The sequence below is a fragment of the Ailuropoda melanoleuca genome, chromosome 4 (genome assembly GCF_002007445.2).
Source record: "Ailuropoda melanoleuca isolate Jingjing chromosome 4, ASM200744v2, whole genome shotgun sequence".
In the NCBI taxonomy this organism is placed as follows: domain Eukaryota; kingdom Metazoa; phylum Chordata; class Mammalia; order Carnivora; family Ursidae; genus Ailuropoda; species Ailuropoda melanoleuca.
Window position 1 is genome coordinate 124,402,576 of NC_048221.1, and position 14,961 is coordinate 124,417,536.

Sequence of the window (14,961 nt, forward strand, 5' to 3'; positions counted from 1 at the left end):
ATAATAAATAAAAATAAAAATTAATAAATAATAAAAAAGTGAATAATTGAGGGAGATCCAGGGTTGATAATAATTCTCAGCGGTACCTGGTTATTGGCAATCCTGTGACCTTAGACAAGTCCTTGACCCTTCCAGGGACTGTAAGAAATGACCAGTAGATGATTCCTTGCTTCCTGCATCCTTTGCTGATAGCAGCGGGTCAGGAGCCCAGGGTTAGAGGTCAGCCTGAATGACGGGCAGTGGGAACTGGGGAGGAATGACCAAACATTGCCTGGGAGCTGCAGGCCATATGACCCCGGATGACCCACCTAAGCCCTTGGGCCTTGTGCCTAGGCTGTCAAATGCTGAGTCTGCCCTTGATGCCTCCCTAGGTCTCAACCAGTTCTGACACTGTAGCATTCTGTTGTCTGGACGGAGGGAAATAGGGGAGAAGGAGGAAGGTGGGGATCAGGTCTGAGGTGCTCGTGGTTTCTCACTGAAGTGGATGGGCCGATTTTTTTCTTCCTGGTTTTCTCTGAGGGGCATCGAAGCATGAGTACATCCATACCCTGTCCAGGACAAGGCTGCGAGTGGAGCCCAGCTCACCTCACTCCCCAGCCAATACGTTTCCTGATCCCAAAGTGTTTCCTTCTTGATGAGATAATTCCTAGCATTTGAGAGACCTACCATTCCTGTTGTGTTTTGAGCCATCCAAGGAGACTCAAGGCGGGAAACAGACTGGGGTCTCCTGATCTCTGTTCCCCAGGGCAGAGAATCACTGAAAATAGCACTGTTCTTCCCTTTACCGTTGTCTCTTTTGTTTCTTTTTCCCTTACTGAGATCTATCACCGGGGAGCCCCAAAAGGCGAAATAGGTCTGTGACAGACAGAGTGGCTGTAATAAGAGATAGGGGCAAAGACCAGTCCACTAATTGGGTTTTTTGCTCTTTGTGATGAGTCGTGAGTACCTGTCAATCAGATACTGATTGACGAGTAACCCCTGACCTGTGATTGTACTTTATCACTTACCAAGTACGTTCACATCTGTTATCCAACTTTCCATTCTTACCCACGCCTTCAAGGTTGGTGGGTATTCTCTTCCGTTTTACAGATTAGAAAACGGAAGTCCAGGGGCTGGTGCCCTAGATTTCAGAGCAAATAGGGTGGCAGAGTGTGTGCTAGCCTTCAGGCTGTCTGACATGCCCAGTGCTCCGTGTATCATCCCTCTGCGAAACCTGGGAGGTGGCCTTTCCCATGAGCATCCCAGGACTTAGCCTCTCTCCCAGATGCCAGTGATCCTGACAACCTCCTCCAAGCCCGTGATTAACACTCTAACCCACGCATCTCGAGGCCCCCATAAGACGCCTCAGGCAGAAGCATTTTCAGCGGAGACCTGCCTGCTTGAGCTCGCAGAGAAGGAAATGGTGCCCTGAGCTTTCCTGATGGTTCCTGAGTTGGCAAATGTACAGACACCACATGCCACTGCTGGCTCTCCAAGGCTCCTTCCTGCCTGAACCTAGGAGAGAGCTGTGGCACAGGGACAGGGCCACCAGTGGGATTAGGAGGCCGCCGTTTCCTGGCTCCGTAACCTGGAGGGAGTCAGTTTACCTGTCTGAATCTTAGTTTTCTTTTAAGGCGAATAGGGATCATACTTGTTATCTCGCATGGTTCTTACGGTGGTTAAATAGGATGATTGATTTTAAAAGGATCCAGCCCAACTACAGGCGCATGTCAGGCTGCATCTGAGACCCCTGTCTCCTGCGGCATGGGAGAGATTAGCTGGCAGCGGCCGAGCAGAGCCTGTCTGCTTCTCTGTGAAATCGTACCTGATGGTATCTTCTCAGATGAGTGGCTGGCCGGGCCTGGCTGTCTCTACTCCGGCTTTCCAGATCAGCCCTTCATGAGTACTGGGGCCTCCTCCCTCCTCCTTCTGGTCTTGCACCCCAGTTACTCCTGGAATAGGAAGGGGTGAGCCTCTGAATATCCCGGGCTGGGTCTGTAGACATGCATGGTCCCTGTAATGAGCTTGACTGTTCATTATCCCGGCCGCTGACCTGCCTCTAATACCTGGAACCAAGACTCTGATCAAATTGGGAAATTATTCGGAAAGAACATAGTCAATGTAGGAGCAGACACACATAAAAATTCCTTAATTACGAGACTCCAGGCTTAGACTACTCCATCTCCGGGCCTCAGTTTCCTACACTGTAAAGCGAAGGGGATCGGGGTCGAAGATTGCTGCAGTCGCCTTAGTGACGCTGTGCTTTGTAGCAGTCTCTCGAGTCAGACCACGGCCCTGGAGCTCCCTGCCCTCCCTCTTCCAGCCCCTCAGCGGCTGCTGGCCTTTTAGTTACACTGGACTGATTGAGAACCAGTAGGACCAAACCCAGTCCTGTCTGCAGGCCCCACCCACCTATCTTTTGCCTTGAGGGATCACAAAGGCAGCATTAACTCTGGGGGCTAAGAACTCCAGGGAACTTTTCCTGGGGACTAGGACCCCTGTATTCCCAGCCCCTCTGTTTAGGATCCCCCAGCCCGAAGGGGACCTAGGGATTTGAGACCTCCTTGTCCCTCCCTGCCCTCCATAGACGATAGTAAGATCTGAGGAAAAAGAGCAGGTGGCCACTGGTATCCTCAGAAAAATGGGGAAAAATTAAAAGCAAAAGCAAACAAAACAAAACCCTGTTTCTAAGCAAAGAACCGAAGTTGTACATGATGTATTTCAGAGCGTGAGGAGTGATGCTGACAGCATGGGTTGAGCCTGGGGAGAAGGTGGGGGCTGAGACCTTGCACCTGGATTGGGGCCTACCCACAGATTTTGTGCCAGGACCAACCCCCTCTTCTAGCACAAGACAGGCTCTGTCAGGCAGGCTTGGCTGATAGTGTGGGCTAGGAAAGTGGGCAAGCCTTGGCGAGTCACCAGAAAGGCAAATTCAGTTGTCATGCGGACCACGTCTGTGCTGGGTCTCAGCGGGACTAGCAGAGAAGCACAGGGGCAGTGGGCAAATGGAATGGGGTGATAATGGACAGTCAGACATATCCAGAATTCTCTTCATGGAGCCCAGGACCCAGCCGGAAGGAGAGATCTTGAAGCAGAGTTTCAGGTCCAAGGAGGAGAACCAACCTGAAAGCCGATGAGCAAGATCCAACAGAGAGAAGCCCGTTCTGGGCATCAGGTCGCGGGGGTGGGGACAGGCTGAGAATTTGGGGTCCCTGGTAGTCTTGGCTGATACATCAGATTCGAGGCCTGATTGGCAGCTCAAATTCCTCCTGACAATGTCCAGATGGGTTTCTCGAATCCAGAATTTTGAATGAGAAGAACATGGGACTAGGTGTGGGTAGGTGGAGAAGGTGAAGGCTGAACAAAGAATTGTTTGGAATCAGGGGTCTGTCTCCTTCCTTAAAAATCACCAGGAGGGGTGCCTGGGTGGCTCAGTCAGTTGAGTGTCAAATCTGTTAAAAAAAAAAAAAAATCACCAAGGAAGAAAAATAATTTAAAAAAAAAACACATAAAGGGGTTTGTCGTGAAAGGAGAGATCAGACCTCCACAAGTCCACCTCAAAGATATAGAAAATATAAAATCAATGGGGAAGGGCGCCTGGGTGGCTCAGTCAGTTAAGCATCTGCCTTCGGCTCAGGTCATGGTCTCAGGGTCCTGGGATGGAGCCCCGCATCAGGCTCCCTGTTCACCGGGGATCTGCTTCTCCCTCTCCCTCTGCCCTTCCCCTGCTTGTGCTCCTTTGCTCTCTCTTTCAAATAAATAAAATCTTTTCAAAATTTTTTAAATTTTAAAAATAAAATCAATGGGGAGGCTCAAGTTTATATCTATAATTAGAGCAAATTTTTAAAATAATGATAATCATGCCTATGATACTATAATAAAAGTTGTTCCATTATTTATTGCTGGCAGTAATTTAAGTGGTATAATCTTTTTTTATTATTATAAACATTTTGTCTGTCTTAGAACGTACTGCCAAGTTACCTTTCTAACAGATTATACCGCTTAGGGGTGCCTGGGGGGCTCAGTTGTTTAGGCAGCTGCCTTTGGCTTGGGTCATGATCTCAGGGTCTTGGGATCAAGCCCCACATTGGGCTCCCTACTCCGTGGGAAGCCTGCTTTTCCCTCTCCCTCTGCCTGCTGCTTGCCCTGCTTGTGCTCTCTCTCTCTGTCAAATAAATAAGTAAAATCTTAAAAAAACAAACAAACAAAAAAAGTCCCTGCTGGGGCTCCTGGCTGGCTCAGTCCATACAGCAACTCTTGATCTCGGGGTCCTGAATTCAAGCCCCACGTTGGGCACAGAGCTCACTTACAAAAAAATAATGCATCCCTAGAATCCCTTAATAAACTCTTAGATATTTATTTATTTATTTATTTATTTATTTATTTATTTTAAAGATTTTATTTATCTATTTGACAGAGAGAGAGACAATCAGTGAGAGAGGGAACATAGGCAGGGCGGGGGGCGGGAGAGGAAGAAGCAGGCTCCCAGTGGAGGAGCCTGATGTGGGGCTCGATCCCAGAACGCCGGGATCACGCCCTGAGCCGAAGGCAGACGCTTAACGACTGAGCCACCCAGGCGCCCCATAAACTCTTAGATATTTAATACGGTCCTCCTGAGATAACAAATTCCATAAATTTATTACCTTCTATAAACAGTAGAACTTCCCTTCATTTATTTTTATTTTTTTAAGATTTTATTTATTTATTTGACAGAGAGAGACAGCCAGCTAGAGAGGGGACACAAGCAGGAGGAGTGGGAGAGGAAGAAGAAGGCTCCCAGCAGAGGAGCCTGATGTGGGGCTCGATCCCAGGACTCTGGGATCACGCCAGAGCCGAAGGCAGACGCTTAACAACTGAGCCACCCAGGCGCCCCAGAACTTCCTTTTATTTGTCCTAAAAGTCCAAAGTGTAAGCTCTCCCTCTATGTTCCAGGATTGATTGGAAAAGTCTGGATCATTCCTTTTTACAGCTATTTTATTTTATTTTTTTTAATTAACTGAGCTCTATGCCCAACCTGGAGCTCAAACTCACAACCCTGAGATTAAGAGTCGCACACTCTGCAGACTGAGTCAGCCAGGGGTCCCCACACCTGTTTTGATCATATAGTTTCCACGTCTATCCTCTTAACCTTTCTTTATCTTTGCACACTAAAGAGTCCTATTTTTTAATAGCCCTTGGATGGTTTTAGCCATCCTTTTCTGGATCTCTCTCTCCTGCCTGTCCCCAGAGACGCACTGAGGGAACTACACACAGCCCTCCAGATCCAGCTGCATCACCATTTTATATTAGGGTAGGATGATTTTTGTTTTGTTTCCAAAAAGCCTTCATGATGGTGGCTGGCCAGATGCTAGTGGCTTTTTTAGCTCTGGCAGCATATTAAGCCAGTGTCTTCTGGGAACAATAATTACTCCCCCACCTCCTGCCTTTCTTTTTCTTTTTATATTTCATTTTATTTTATTTATTTTTTATTTAAAAAAAATTTTTTTTAGCTTTTAACTGACGGTGCTCCCAGCTATCATTTAATGAGCAGAGCTAGGATTCCTTTTTCCCAGAACGTAAAACTGTAATTGAAGCTCATCTGACATTTTTTGTCAGCTCAGTGGCCTAGAATGCTCTCGAACATTACCACTTAAGAACATCTGGGGGCATCTGTGGAGCTGGGTGTCTGGCCAGTGCTCTCTTTCTTGCATGATTTCGAATGGAGATCAGTCCTGTCTTTTCATATCTGAACATTTTTCCATCCAGAGATGTGCCTGTTTGTTTCCGTTTCCTTTCCCTAATCCACCCCCACCCCTGCGTTATGAGAAGGTACTTCCCTTTCTCTGCCTCCTCCCCTTGCCCCCCACCCCCCATCTAACTTTGACTAATCTCTGATCTAGAACCATGCCAGGAGCATTTTAATCTCTAAAGGTCTGGCCACTGGCTTCCCCGAGTACCAGAATAACCGTGGAGATTAGTCAGACATGATTTCCTCCTGCTGGAAATGTGTCGCTTTTCTTATAGCAGGTTTTGCTCCCTAAAACATTGAACAGAACAAATGTCTGGAGTAGAAACAGCACGGGCTTTGGAGCCAGGCCGACCTGGACCTGGATTCTCCATTTAAATTGAATGGCCGTGATGTGACCTTGGATGGATTACCCTGTCTGAGCTTACATGAGGAAAATGACAGTGCCTTAGTGTGCGCCTTAAAGCGTGTCCCACAGGCCACCTGGGGATCTCATTACGAAGCAGATTCTGATTCACTAGGGTCTGCGTAGGGCCTGAGATCCTGCATTTCTTTTTTTAAGATTTTTATTGAGGGGCGCCTGGGTGGCACAGCGGTTAAGCGTCTGCCTTCGGCTCAGGGCGTGATCCCGGCGTTGTGGGATCAAGCCCCACGTCAGGCTCCTCTGCTATGAGCCTGCTTCTTCCTCTCCCTCTCCCCCTGCTTGTGCCCTCTCTCGCTGGCTGTCTCTATCTCTGTAGAATAAATAAATAAAATCTTAAAAAAAAAAAAAAAAGAGAGAGCCCAGGGAAAGGACTTGGAACCCCCCTCTGGGACGACCCCAGGGATTCCTTTCAGTTCTTCAAACATTCATTGAGTACTTGCTATGTGTCAAGCACTGTGCCAAGCCCTGGGACCCTGAGGTCTGAGTAAGACAGGATCCCTTCCCTTGAAGTTGCTCACAGGGAGGCAGGATGTAAGCAATAATGGGCCACCAAGGGACAAGAAGAGCAGTGTGTGCTGGTTGTTGAGGAGGCCCAAAGGAGGAAACGTGCAGATGTGAGGGGATTGGAGAACACATCCCAAACACTCAAGCTGGGTCTTGCAGGACAAGTAGTGGTTTTCCAGGCGGACATGGAGTGGAAAGAGAAGCCCAGTGTTGTGAAAAGGCCCAGCACATTGCAGGAGCTGGAATTCTTTTGGCGGAGCGCGAGCGCAGAGCGCACGTAGTGAGTAAGCGGTAAGAGGAGGCGGGGAGGCCGGGCCAGCCCACCGGGCAGGGCACCGCGGCAGACTTTGGATTTCATCCTGCAAGGAATGGAGGCCTATTGAATACTTCGCAGCAGAGGAGAGGCACGCTCTGACTTGTGTTTCTGGTGACTGCCCCCGGGCTGTCATGTGGAGAGGGATGGAAGGGGATGCTGAGGCAGGAGGGAGCTGATGGACCGTCTGGGGGAGTCACGAGGATTGCGGTGAAGTCAGCAGGTGCACTCGCGGATGGAAAGGTGGGAACGGTGGGAGCCCTAACAAGAAGGCAGACCTGATGGGATTTGATGACTGGCCCAATGTAGGGGAGGCATGAGACGCACTCAGGGCAAGGCCTGGGGCGAGGGACGTAAGGTGCATAGGGCACAAAATTTAAGGAATTGTTCACTCAAAGGATCGTGCAGGTGGTGGCCTTGAGTGAGAAGGAAGCGTCTAGGCTGGGTTAAGGCCTTGCTGTGGGGGTGGGCCGGATGGTGAGACAGCCCCCCCCCCCCCCGCAGCAAGGCCTGGGGGGAGGTGCATAAGCACAGCTGGTGGCAGTGGTGTGGCAGTGAGGACCGGCAGCTCTCCAGGGCCCCTGGCTCTGCGGCAGCTCTGCCCTTGGCCTCTGAGGACATGTGGAGCCGCTCTGACTGGCCCGCCTGTGCTCAGGGTCCCACGGCATCCTCACACAGCCCAACCTCTGACCCCCCAAAAGCAGCCCTCCACCCCTGTCCCGCTCTGTCCCCAGTGATGGGGCCTCCACAGGTGGCAGAAGGGCCCCCTGCCCCCACGTGGCGACCGCACCCCCTGCTTTGAGAGCCCGCAAGCAGGTCATCTGGTCCCACTGGGAAAAATTCCAGCGGGGAGGCAGCCAAGATCTTCTAGTGGCTTCCGGGAAGCCTGCGATGAAATCAGAGGACAGCTGGAGTGCCCTGGGGCAGCACCCTCCGAGCAGCCCGAGTGAAAATGCATTTTATGGAGTCCCAGTTTACCCAGTTTCTGCGAATCCATGATCTGCTAAGCCCCAGAGTCCACCAGCGCCTACGGCGTGTCTGTGCCAGGCACCGGGCTGGGGGCATTTACACAGCACAGCGGCTCACAGAGTGGTACTGGGGATGGTGGGTTCGAATCTTACCTCTTCGTGAACTAGCGGCATGACCTTAGGCTAGTTACTCTCGATTTCTTCAGTTGTTGAGTGGGGAGAGGAAGAGTAGCTTTCTCTCAGGGTGAGGCCGGAGGTAGTGTTTGCTCAGGGCTTAATTCAGCCCCTCGACAGCAGTGCTCAGCAGTACTTGTCAGCCATCCTGGAACAGAGGCTGTTCCCATATGACAGATGTGAGAGCCGAAGGGGCTAACTTGGTCTCGGCCTTGCATTTAGTGGGCCGAACCCCTGTCTCCCGGCCGTCTCCAAAGCTCATGCGGCTTCTGGGGCCTCACACTGCCCCTTAGTGCTGCAGAGTCTTCTCCCTTTGGCTTTTCTTCTGATTTCCACATCAGCTGAAGATTGCACCTGTGCTGAGAGCCCTCTTATTGAGCCGGGAGCCAGTTAGCTAAAGAGCTGGGCTGCCCGGGGACGGTATCTGTGCTCCCCACCCTGGAATACCGGCTGGGAGCTCAGTGCCGGGATTCAAAAGCCTCCTCATGGTGAACCAACCTTCCATCTGTTTCCAGAGCAAACAGATCAGGTGCCTATATTCCCCGTGGGATGCCCTCTCTTTGCCTCACCTAATGGTCTTGCCGACAGTGGAGCCTTGGGCTGGAGCCTAGGAGACCGGAGGGGAAGCTTTGTTTTGGTGAGGGCCACGAGGCCCCATCTGGGACACATCTTTTATCCACTTCTGGAAGGACCGCAGAGCAGGGAAGCCAAACCTCTCAACCTGGTGATGCTGTGGCCATCTTTGAAAAGCCCATCTCTTTTTTTTTTTAATTTTTTTTTTTTAAAGATTTTATTTATTTATTCGACAGAGATAGAGACAGCCAGTGAGAGAGGGAACACAGCAGGGGGGAGTGGGAGAGGAAGAAGCAGGCTCATAGCGGAGGAGCCTGATGTGGGGCTCGAACCCATAAGGCCGGGATCACGCCCTGAGCCGAAGGCAGACGCTTAACCGCTGTGCCACCCAGGCGCCCCTGAAAAGCCCATCTCTTAATCCCTCTGTGTCCGCAGGCTATGGAGAGCAAGCTGCTTATCGGGGGCAGGAACATCATGGATCATACCAACGAGCAGCAGAAGATGCTGGAACTGAAGAGGCAGGAGATTGCGGAGCAGGTAGGGCTGGCGGCTTCAGGTCCCGTGGGGGCGCATGGCCTGGAGGTCTTGTCTGGAGGACACAGGGCAGTGAGCCATCAGACATGCTGCCCTGGGTCCCATGGGTCCACTAGCCCAGGGGCCTGCCTCTCTCAGGGACATAGCCAGCTGGGGGGGTAAGAGGAAGTTTTCCCCATGATGTCAGCTGCTACAGCTTGCCTGGTGTTAATTCCTGGGCCTTCCACAAGGGTATAAGTTCTTTGCCAGCTGTATGATGATGTCCTGAATCTTCAAGAACCACACTTTGTTGGTCCTACCAGTCATCTATGATACCACATGGGGAGAGGGTGAGGCAGCTGAGAAGCCAGTGTGATGGGAATCTATGTCGGCTTGACACTCCTAGAATGTGCCAGCTATTCGGGCTGGGGTCTCCATCCACAGGGGGCAATGTTTGGCAAAGACATGGCCATATGAGCTAAGAAGAAGGTTCAGAGAGGCTCCACTGATGATGGGTAGGAGCAGGGGCCATGGGCCATGGGCCGCTCTCTTCTCCTTCCCGGCATCTGTGGCCACAGTGGAGCCAGATCCCGTGACAGGCAGAGTGAGCTTGTCCCCTGAGCTCCCTTGGCCCTCCCTGGTACATGCTGCCCCACTGAGACCCTGTGCCCTGCCTTGGCCTAGAAACGCCGTGAACGGGAAATGCAGCAGGAGATGATGCTCCGCGACGAGGAGACCATGGAGCTCCGGGGCACCTACACATCCCTGCAGCAGGAGGTGGAGGTCAAAACCAAGAAACTCAAGAAGGTGAGAGGCCGCAGGGGGCTGAGGGCCCTGCAGCCTCTGCCCAAGACAGTCACCCACCCGAGGGATCTGTGCTTTAGGGCCCCTTCCCTGCATTGCTCGAACTGTTGGAACCCTGAGTGACTTTGCCGGGGCTGCCGGGCTGAGGAGCGGGGGAAGGCGGGGTCGGTGCTGGCGTGCACCGGAGCCTCTTCTCCTGGGCCAGGCTGGGCCTGGTGGGCTGGGAAGGCCTTCACTTCCAGTCTCCCACTGCCATCCTCACGGCGGTGGGTAACGTCCCCTGCACAGTGTCATCAGTGGGTCCCAGTTGGGTAGCCAGGCTCAGGATAGGAGTGTCAAGGAGGCCTGAGGAGATGCAAGGCTGGGGAAGCGGGGGAAGGGAAGGGATGAGACTGTCTGATCTCAGGAACCCTGCAAAGTCCACAGTCAGAGAAGGGCATGTATAGGGACAGGAAGCAGCAAATGCCAGCCCAGATTCTGGGAAGAACCTGGAAATCCCATTGGATTGCCCATGTGGCTGGCCCAGAGCAGGCTAGGCAGAGGCCCAGCCACAGTGGTAGTTTCCAGGGACAGAGCTACCTCCTGGCGGGTTAGGAGCAGGACAGCAGGCTCTCTGCTGCCCTCCACACCCCCACTCTTGCGGACTTAGGCCCCCTTCCCTCCGGGAGCCCTGCACCAGCAGTTCTGTACTTGGGTCCTGATTCGGACTCTTCTCTTACCTAGTTGTGTGACCTTGAGCAACTGTGTACCTGTGTCACCTCTTCTGTAAAAAGAGGGTGTTGGGACTAAAAGGTCTCTTGGGTCCCTTTCAGTTTGAACGTTCCCCAAGGCTAACAGCAGCAGAGAGGGAGCGGGTAACAGGCCCTAGGGAAGGAGGGACAGGACGGCCCTTTGAATAACCTGGACTCGACTGGTGGAGCCTGAGCCTGCAGCATTGGGGCCCAGGCTGGGTGACGGGGGCCTCGCTGCCACACCGCGTAGCCTCTGAGCGGCGCCTGTCCCCACGCAGCTCTACGCCAAGCTGCAGGCGGTGAAGGCAGAGATCCAGGACCAGCATGACGAGTACATCCGCGTGCGGCAGGACCTGGAGGAGGCGCAGAATGAGCAGACCCGGGAGCTCAAGCTGAAGTAGGACCCCTCCTCTTCCCCTTCCTGGTCCTCACAGCCGTCCTTTGCTGCCCGGCCTCTCCCCGAGGGGCTTATTTCCTTCCTCAAGGCCTCGTTCCAGCCCTTTCTTCCCCCAGGAGTCCAGGTGCCTTAGGAATAGAATGTGTCTGAGGGGTGAGGACGAGGTCTAACTTCCAGAGTTACATGTATCTCCTCTGTTTCCTTCTCCTTCCTCTGCTCTGCCATAACGATGAGCCCCCAAAGTGCATGGTGGGTACTGGTCAAGAGTATCCCATAAGGCCCTGAGCCTTCAGTCTTTGCACTGGAAGCAGGGATTTAAAGTTTTATGATTGCTGTAGGGATCCTCTCTTCCTCCAACTTTCTGGTTTTTCCATCTTTTCCGTTCCCTCTGCCTCTTTGCTTCTTGCTTCCACCTTCGCGTGTCCCGTGTGGTCTCTCACTCCCCAGTTCCCCATCTCTACCTCATTCCTGCTCCCAGGTACCTAATCATCGAGAACTTCATCCCCCCTGAGGAGAAGAACAAGATCATGAACCGGCTTTTCCTGGACTGTGAGGAGGAGCAATGGAAATTCCAGCCACTCGTACCCGCCGGAGTGTGAGTCCCTCACTGCCTGGTCTGGGCACCCCCCAGGTTGGGGGTGGCCAGAGGCCTGCGGGGAGACAGAGGTCTCTGTGCATTTGGAGATCGGTAGGAAAGATGCAGGTGGAGGATGGATTTCTTAGGACCTAACGTAGGGGACTTCACGAAGGAAGGGTGTTCTGCCCAAAACAAAATGTCTCAGGTGCCCCGCGAGGGCCCTAAGGAGGGGAAGAGCATCTTATTAGCCTTTTGGCAATCCCAGGGAATGATAACATATGGTCAGTCTGGTGAATATTCATTTGTCAGGTGCTAAAAATAGCAACAATAGTTAATATTTGCCTTACTGCGTTGAGCACTGTGTACAGGACTGTACAGGCAGAAGGGAAATCAGACACAGCCAGAGGAATGCAGGGAAGTGATCAGATCAGGAAATGATAGTGGTGTGACCGAGGCTTTATAACCTCAGCAGCTCAGCTTGGTGATTCAGCATTTCCACCTGCTTCCATATAGCCTAGCTCCTAGGTACCGTTTGCATCCACTGGCTGGGTGTGTAGCTCCCTCTGCTGGTGGCTTTGAAGAATAACATGCTACTCAAACCCAACACAGGGACTGCCTCTCACTCAGCTACTGGACCACTGTCCCTTAATTGAAAATCTGTGTGCAGAGCCGTTTAGGAGGCTGGATACCAAAGCACTTCCCTGGAGTTTCTTTGCTCTCTCTGTCTTAGGAATATTAATGACAAGATAGCACAAGATTCTCCCCAACACTGGGTGGGGGGAGCTAGCTATAAAGGTCTGTGGCTTCCTACTGGGGCATCACATGCCTACTCAATCTCTCTACTGTCTAAAAGGCTGACCCGGGGGCGTCTGCATGGCTCAGTCGGTTAAGCGTCGGCCTTCGGCTCAAGTCATGATCCCAGGAGTCCCACTTCAGGCACCCTGCTCAGCAGGGAGCCTGCTTCTCCCTCTGCCCCTCCCCCCACTCGTGCTCTCTCGCTCTCTCACTCAAAAATAAAATCTTTAAAAAAATAAAACAGAAAAATAAAAGGCTGACCCTACCCAAGCTGACACTATGCTACTTTGTAAGTGGCAAGTTCATGAGTTGAGGACTTTTCAATGGTGTTACTTTGGCCTTTATTCAAAGCTTCCCAGTGATTCTGCAGGAAAGTCGAGTTTGAAAGCCTCTACTCTAGTGCCCTCTACTGGAGGGAGATGCTGGAGAGGCTTCTGATCAGTAGGTTGATTTTGTACTTAGAAGAGTTCCTCAAATGAAATTTTGCAGGGACTCCTAGCTGGCTCAGTTGGTAAAGTATGCAACTTTTGATCTTGGGGTTGTGGGTTCAAGCCCCGTGTTGGGTGTAGAGATTATGTAAAAATAAAATCTTTTTTTTTTTTTTAAGATTTTATTTATTTATTTATTTGAGAGAGAGAGAGCATGGGCAGGGTGAGGGGCAGAGGGAGAGGGAGAGGAAGCAGACTCCCTGCTGAGCTTGAGGCTCAATCCCAGGACCCTGAGATCATGACCTGAGCTGAAAACAAGAGTCAACCACTTAACCAACTGAGCCACCCAGGCGGCCCCGGAGAAGGTTTTTAAACCTCTCCGAACCCAAATTGCTTCACCTGTAAAGTCGGGATAGTAAATGTACCCTGTAGCATTGTTGAGGTTGAAATGGGATAATGTGTGGGAGGCTCCAGGCCACAGAGGAGATAATCAATAAATGGTTGCAGTCATACCAATGAGCCAATATTGTAATTACAGGGACTCCGGAGCAGCCAGTTTGCCTTCATCCTTTAGACGTGCCAGACAAGGGCAGTTTGGTTTACCGCTCTTGTTTTAGCTTCGATTTTTTACCCAGGCATTCTCCAAATTTAGAGAGGGAGCATTCCTTGCTTGAAATAGAATCAAGATAGTTAAACCGGTTTTGTGATAAAGGCAAAGTTTACCTCAGTGAGAACATTCTCAGCTCTGGGTTGAGTCCCTAGCTTTATTCACAGGTCTGTGACAACTGAGCTGAATCTGAACAGGGAGAAGTTCCAGCCTCCCCGGGCAGGGTAGAGCAGTGCGGAGGGAAAGAGAGTAAGCAGAGGGGCGCCTGGGTGGCTCAGTCAGCGAAGCATCTGACTCTGGATTTCAGCTCGGGTCGTGAGCTCAGGGTCCTGGGATCCAGTCCCGCTCTGCACTCAGAGCGGAGTCTGCTTGAGGATTTTCTCTCTCTCCCTCTTCCTTTGCCCCTCCCCCTGCTTGTGTTTTCTTTCTCTAAAATAAATGTAAAAATCTTACAAAGGGGGCGTAAGTAGACATGCAGGGGAATAATGCTGCAGGGTGGACAGCTGGCCTTCGGGGACAGAGGGACCAGATCACACAGACAAATCAGGCTCGCTGTGGCAGATGATTGGGAATGACCTGGAAGGAAAACTCACCCTATGATGTTGGATGCCAGTTTTCAGAACAGAAGAGAAAAAGGGGGAGGAGATAAGACAGTGGATAATGACATCGGGGTCAGCCCCTAAGACAGAGCTGAGAGATACCTTTCTAATATTAAGGGGAAAAAATACTGTGATAGCAGCCATATAGCAGCCAGGGTGGGTCCTGGGACAATTCTTAAGATCTACTCAGCACATAACTACTGTGGGTCTCTGTTGGGAGGGGTGGATACAGGCAGAGCCAGGCCACTGCTCTGGGCTGTCAGCCACAACCTGCCCACTAGAGAGGGATCAATCATGGAAAGTAGGCCTGGGGCAGAAGAGGGAGTAGATGGGAAGTTTGGTGTCCCAATTACAGACTGCCCTCCCCCAGCCCCTTCTTCCCGAATGCCACCCAGAATAGCCCTGGCATCTTTACTGGGTCAGGCTGCCAATTCACACTGATCCACTGCTCCGCTCGCCCAGCCCTGTCCCCCGGTCCTATTCCCAGAGCTTGCAGCCTGCCAGCCGCTCCCAGCCCCAGCCTGGCCTGGTGTTCTCCTGAGAGACAGTACAGCATCCTAAAAAGAGTATTTGGGCAGATCCAGTTCCGAGTGTCTTCCTAATCGTTTGACCTCAGGCACAAAAGGCATTTTGCTGGTTTGAGCCTCAGGCTCCTTGTCTGCCCTGTCTACATCTACATCTCGGGAGGTTGTGGCAAATTCAAATGCGATATGTAGATGCACCTTCTAAATGAGAAGAGGTGATGTCACTAATTTTCCCCCTGTCCCCTTGAGTTGCGATGGCCGCTGCTGCTGCGTGCAGGCACAGCCTCTCCGCCCGCTCCTCTCCCCCCCCTCCGCCCTCCTCTCCC

General features: G+C 51.8%; 1 protein-coding gene across 2 annotated transcripts in view; it reads left to right on the forward strand.

The window, feature by feature from the left end:
• KIF3C (kinesin family member 3C) overlaps nucleotides 1–14,961 on the forward strand; it is a 30,750-nt gene that overhangs the window by 9,395 nt on the left and 6,394 nt on the right. For both annotated transcript variants that reach the window (XM_002913789.4, XM_011235076.3), the window contains exons 2-5: nucleotides 9,096–9,197; nucleotides 9,858–9,980; nucleotides 10,987–11,105; nucleotides 11,584–11,700. In XM_002913789.4, coding sequence (XP_002913835.1) covers nucleotides 9,096–9,197; nucleotides 9,858–9,980; nucleotides 10,987–11,105; nucleotides 11,584–11,700 — 461 coding nt within the window. The remainder of the gene's footprint in view (nucleotides 1–9,095; nucleotides 9,198–9,857; nucleotides 9,981–10,986; nucleotides 11,106–11,583; nucleotides 11,701–14,961) is intronic.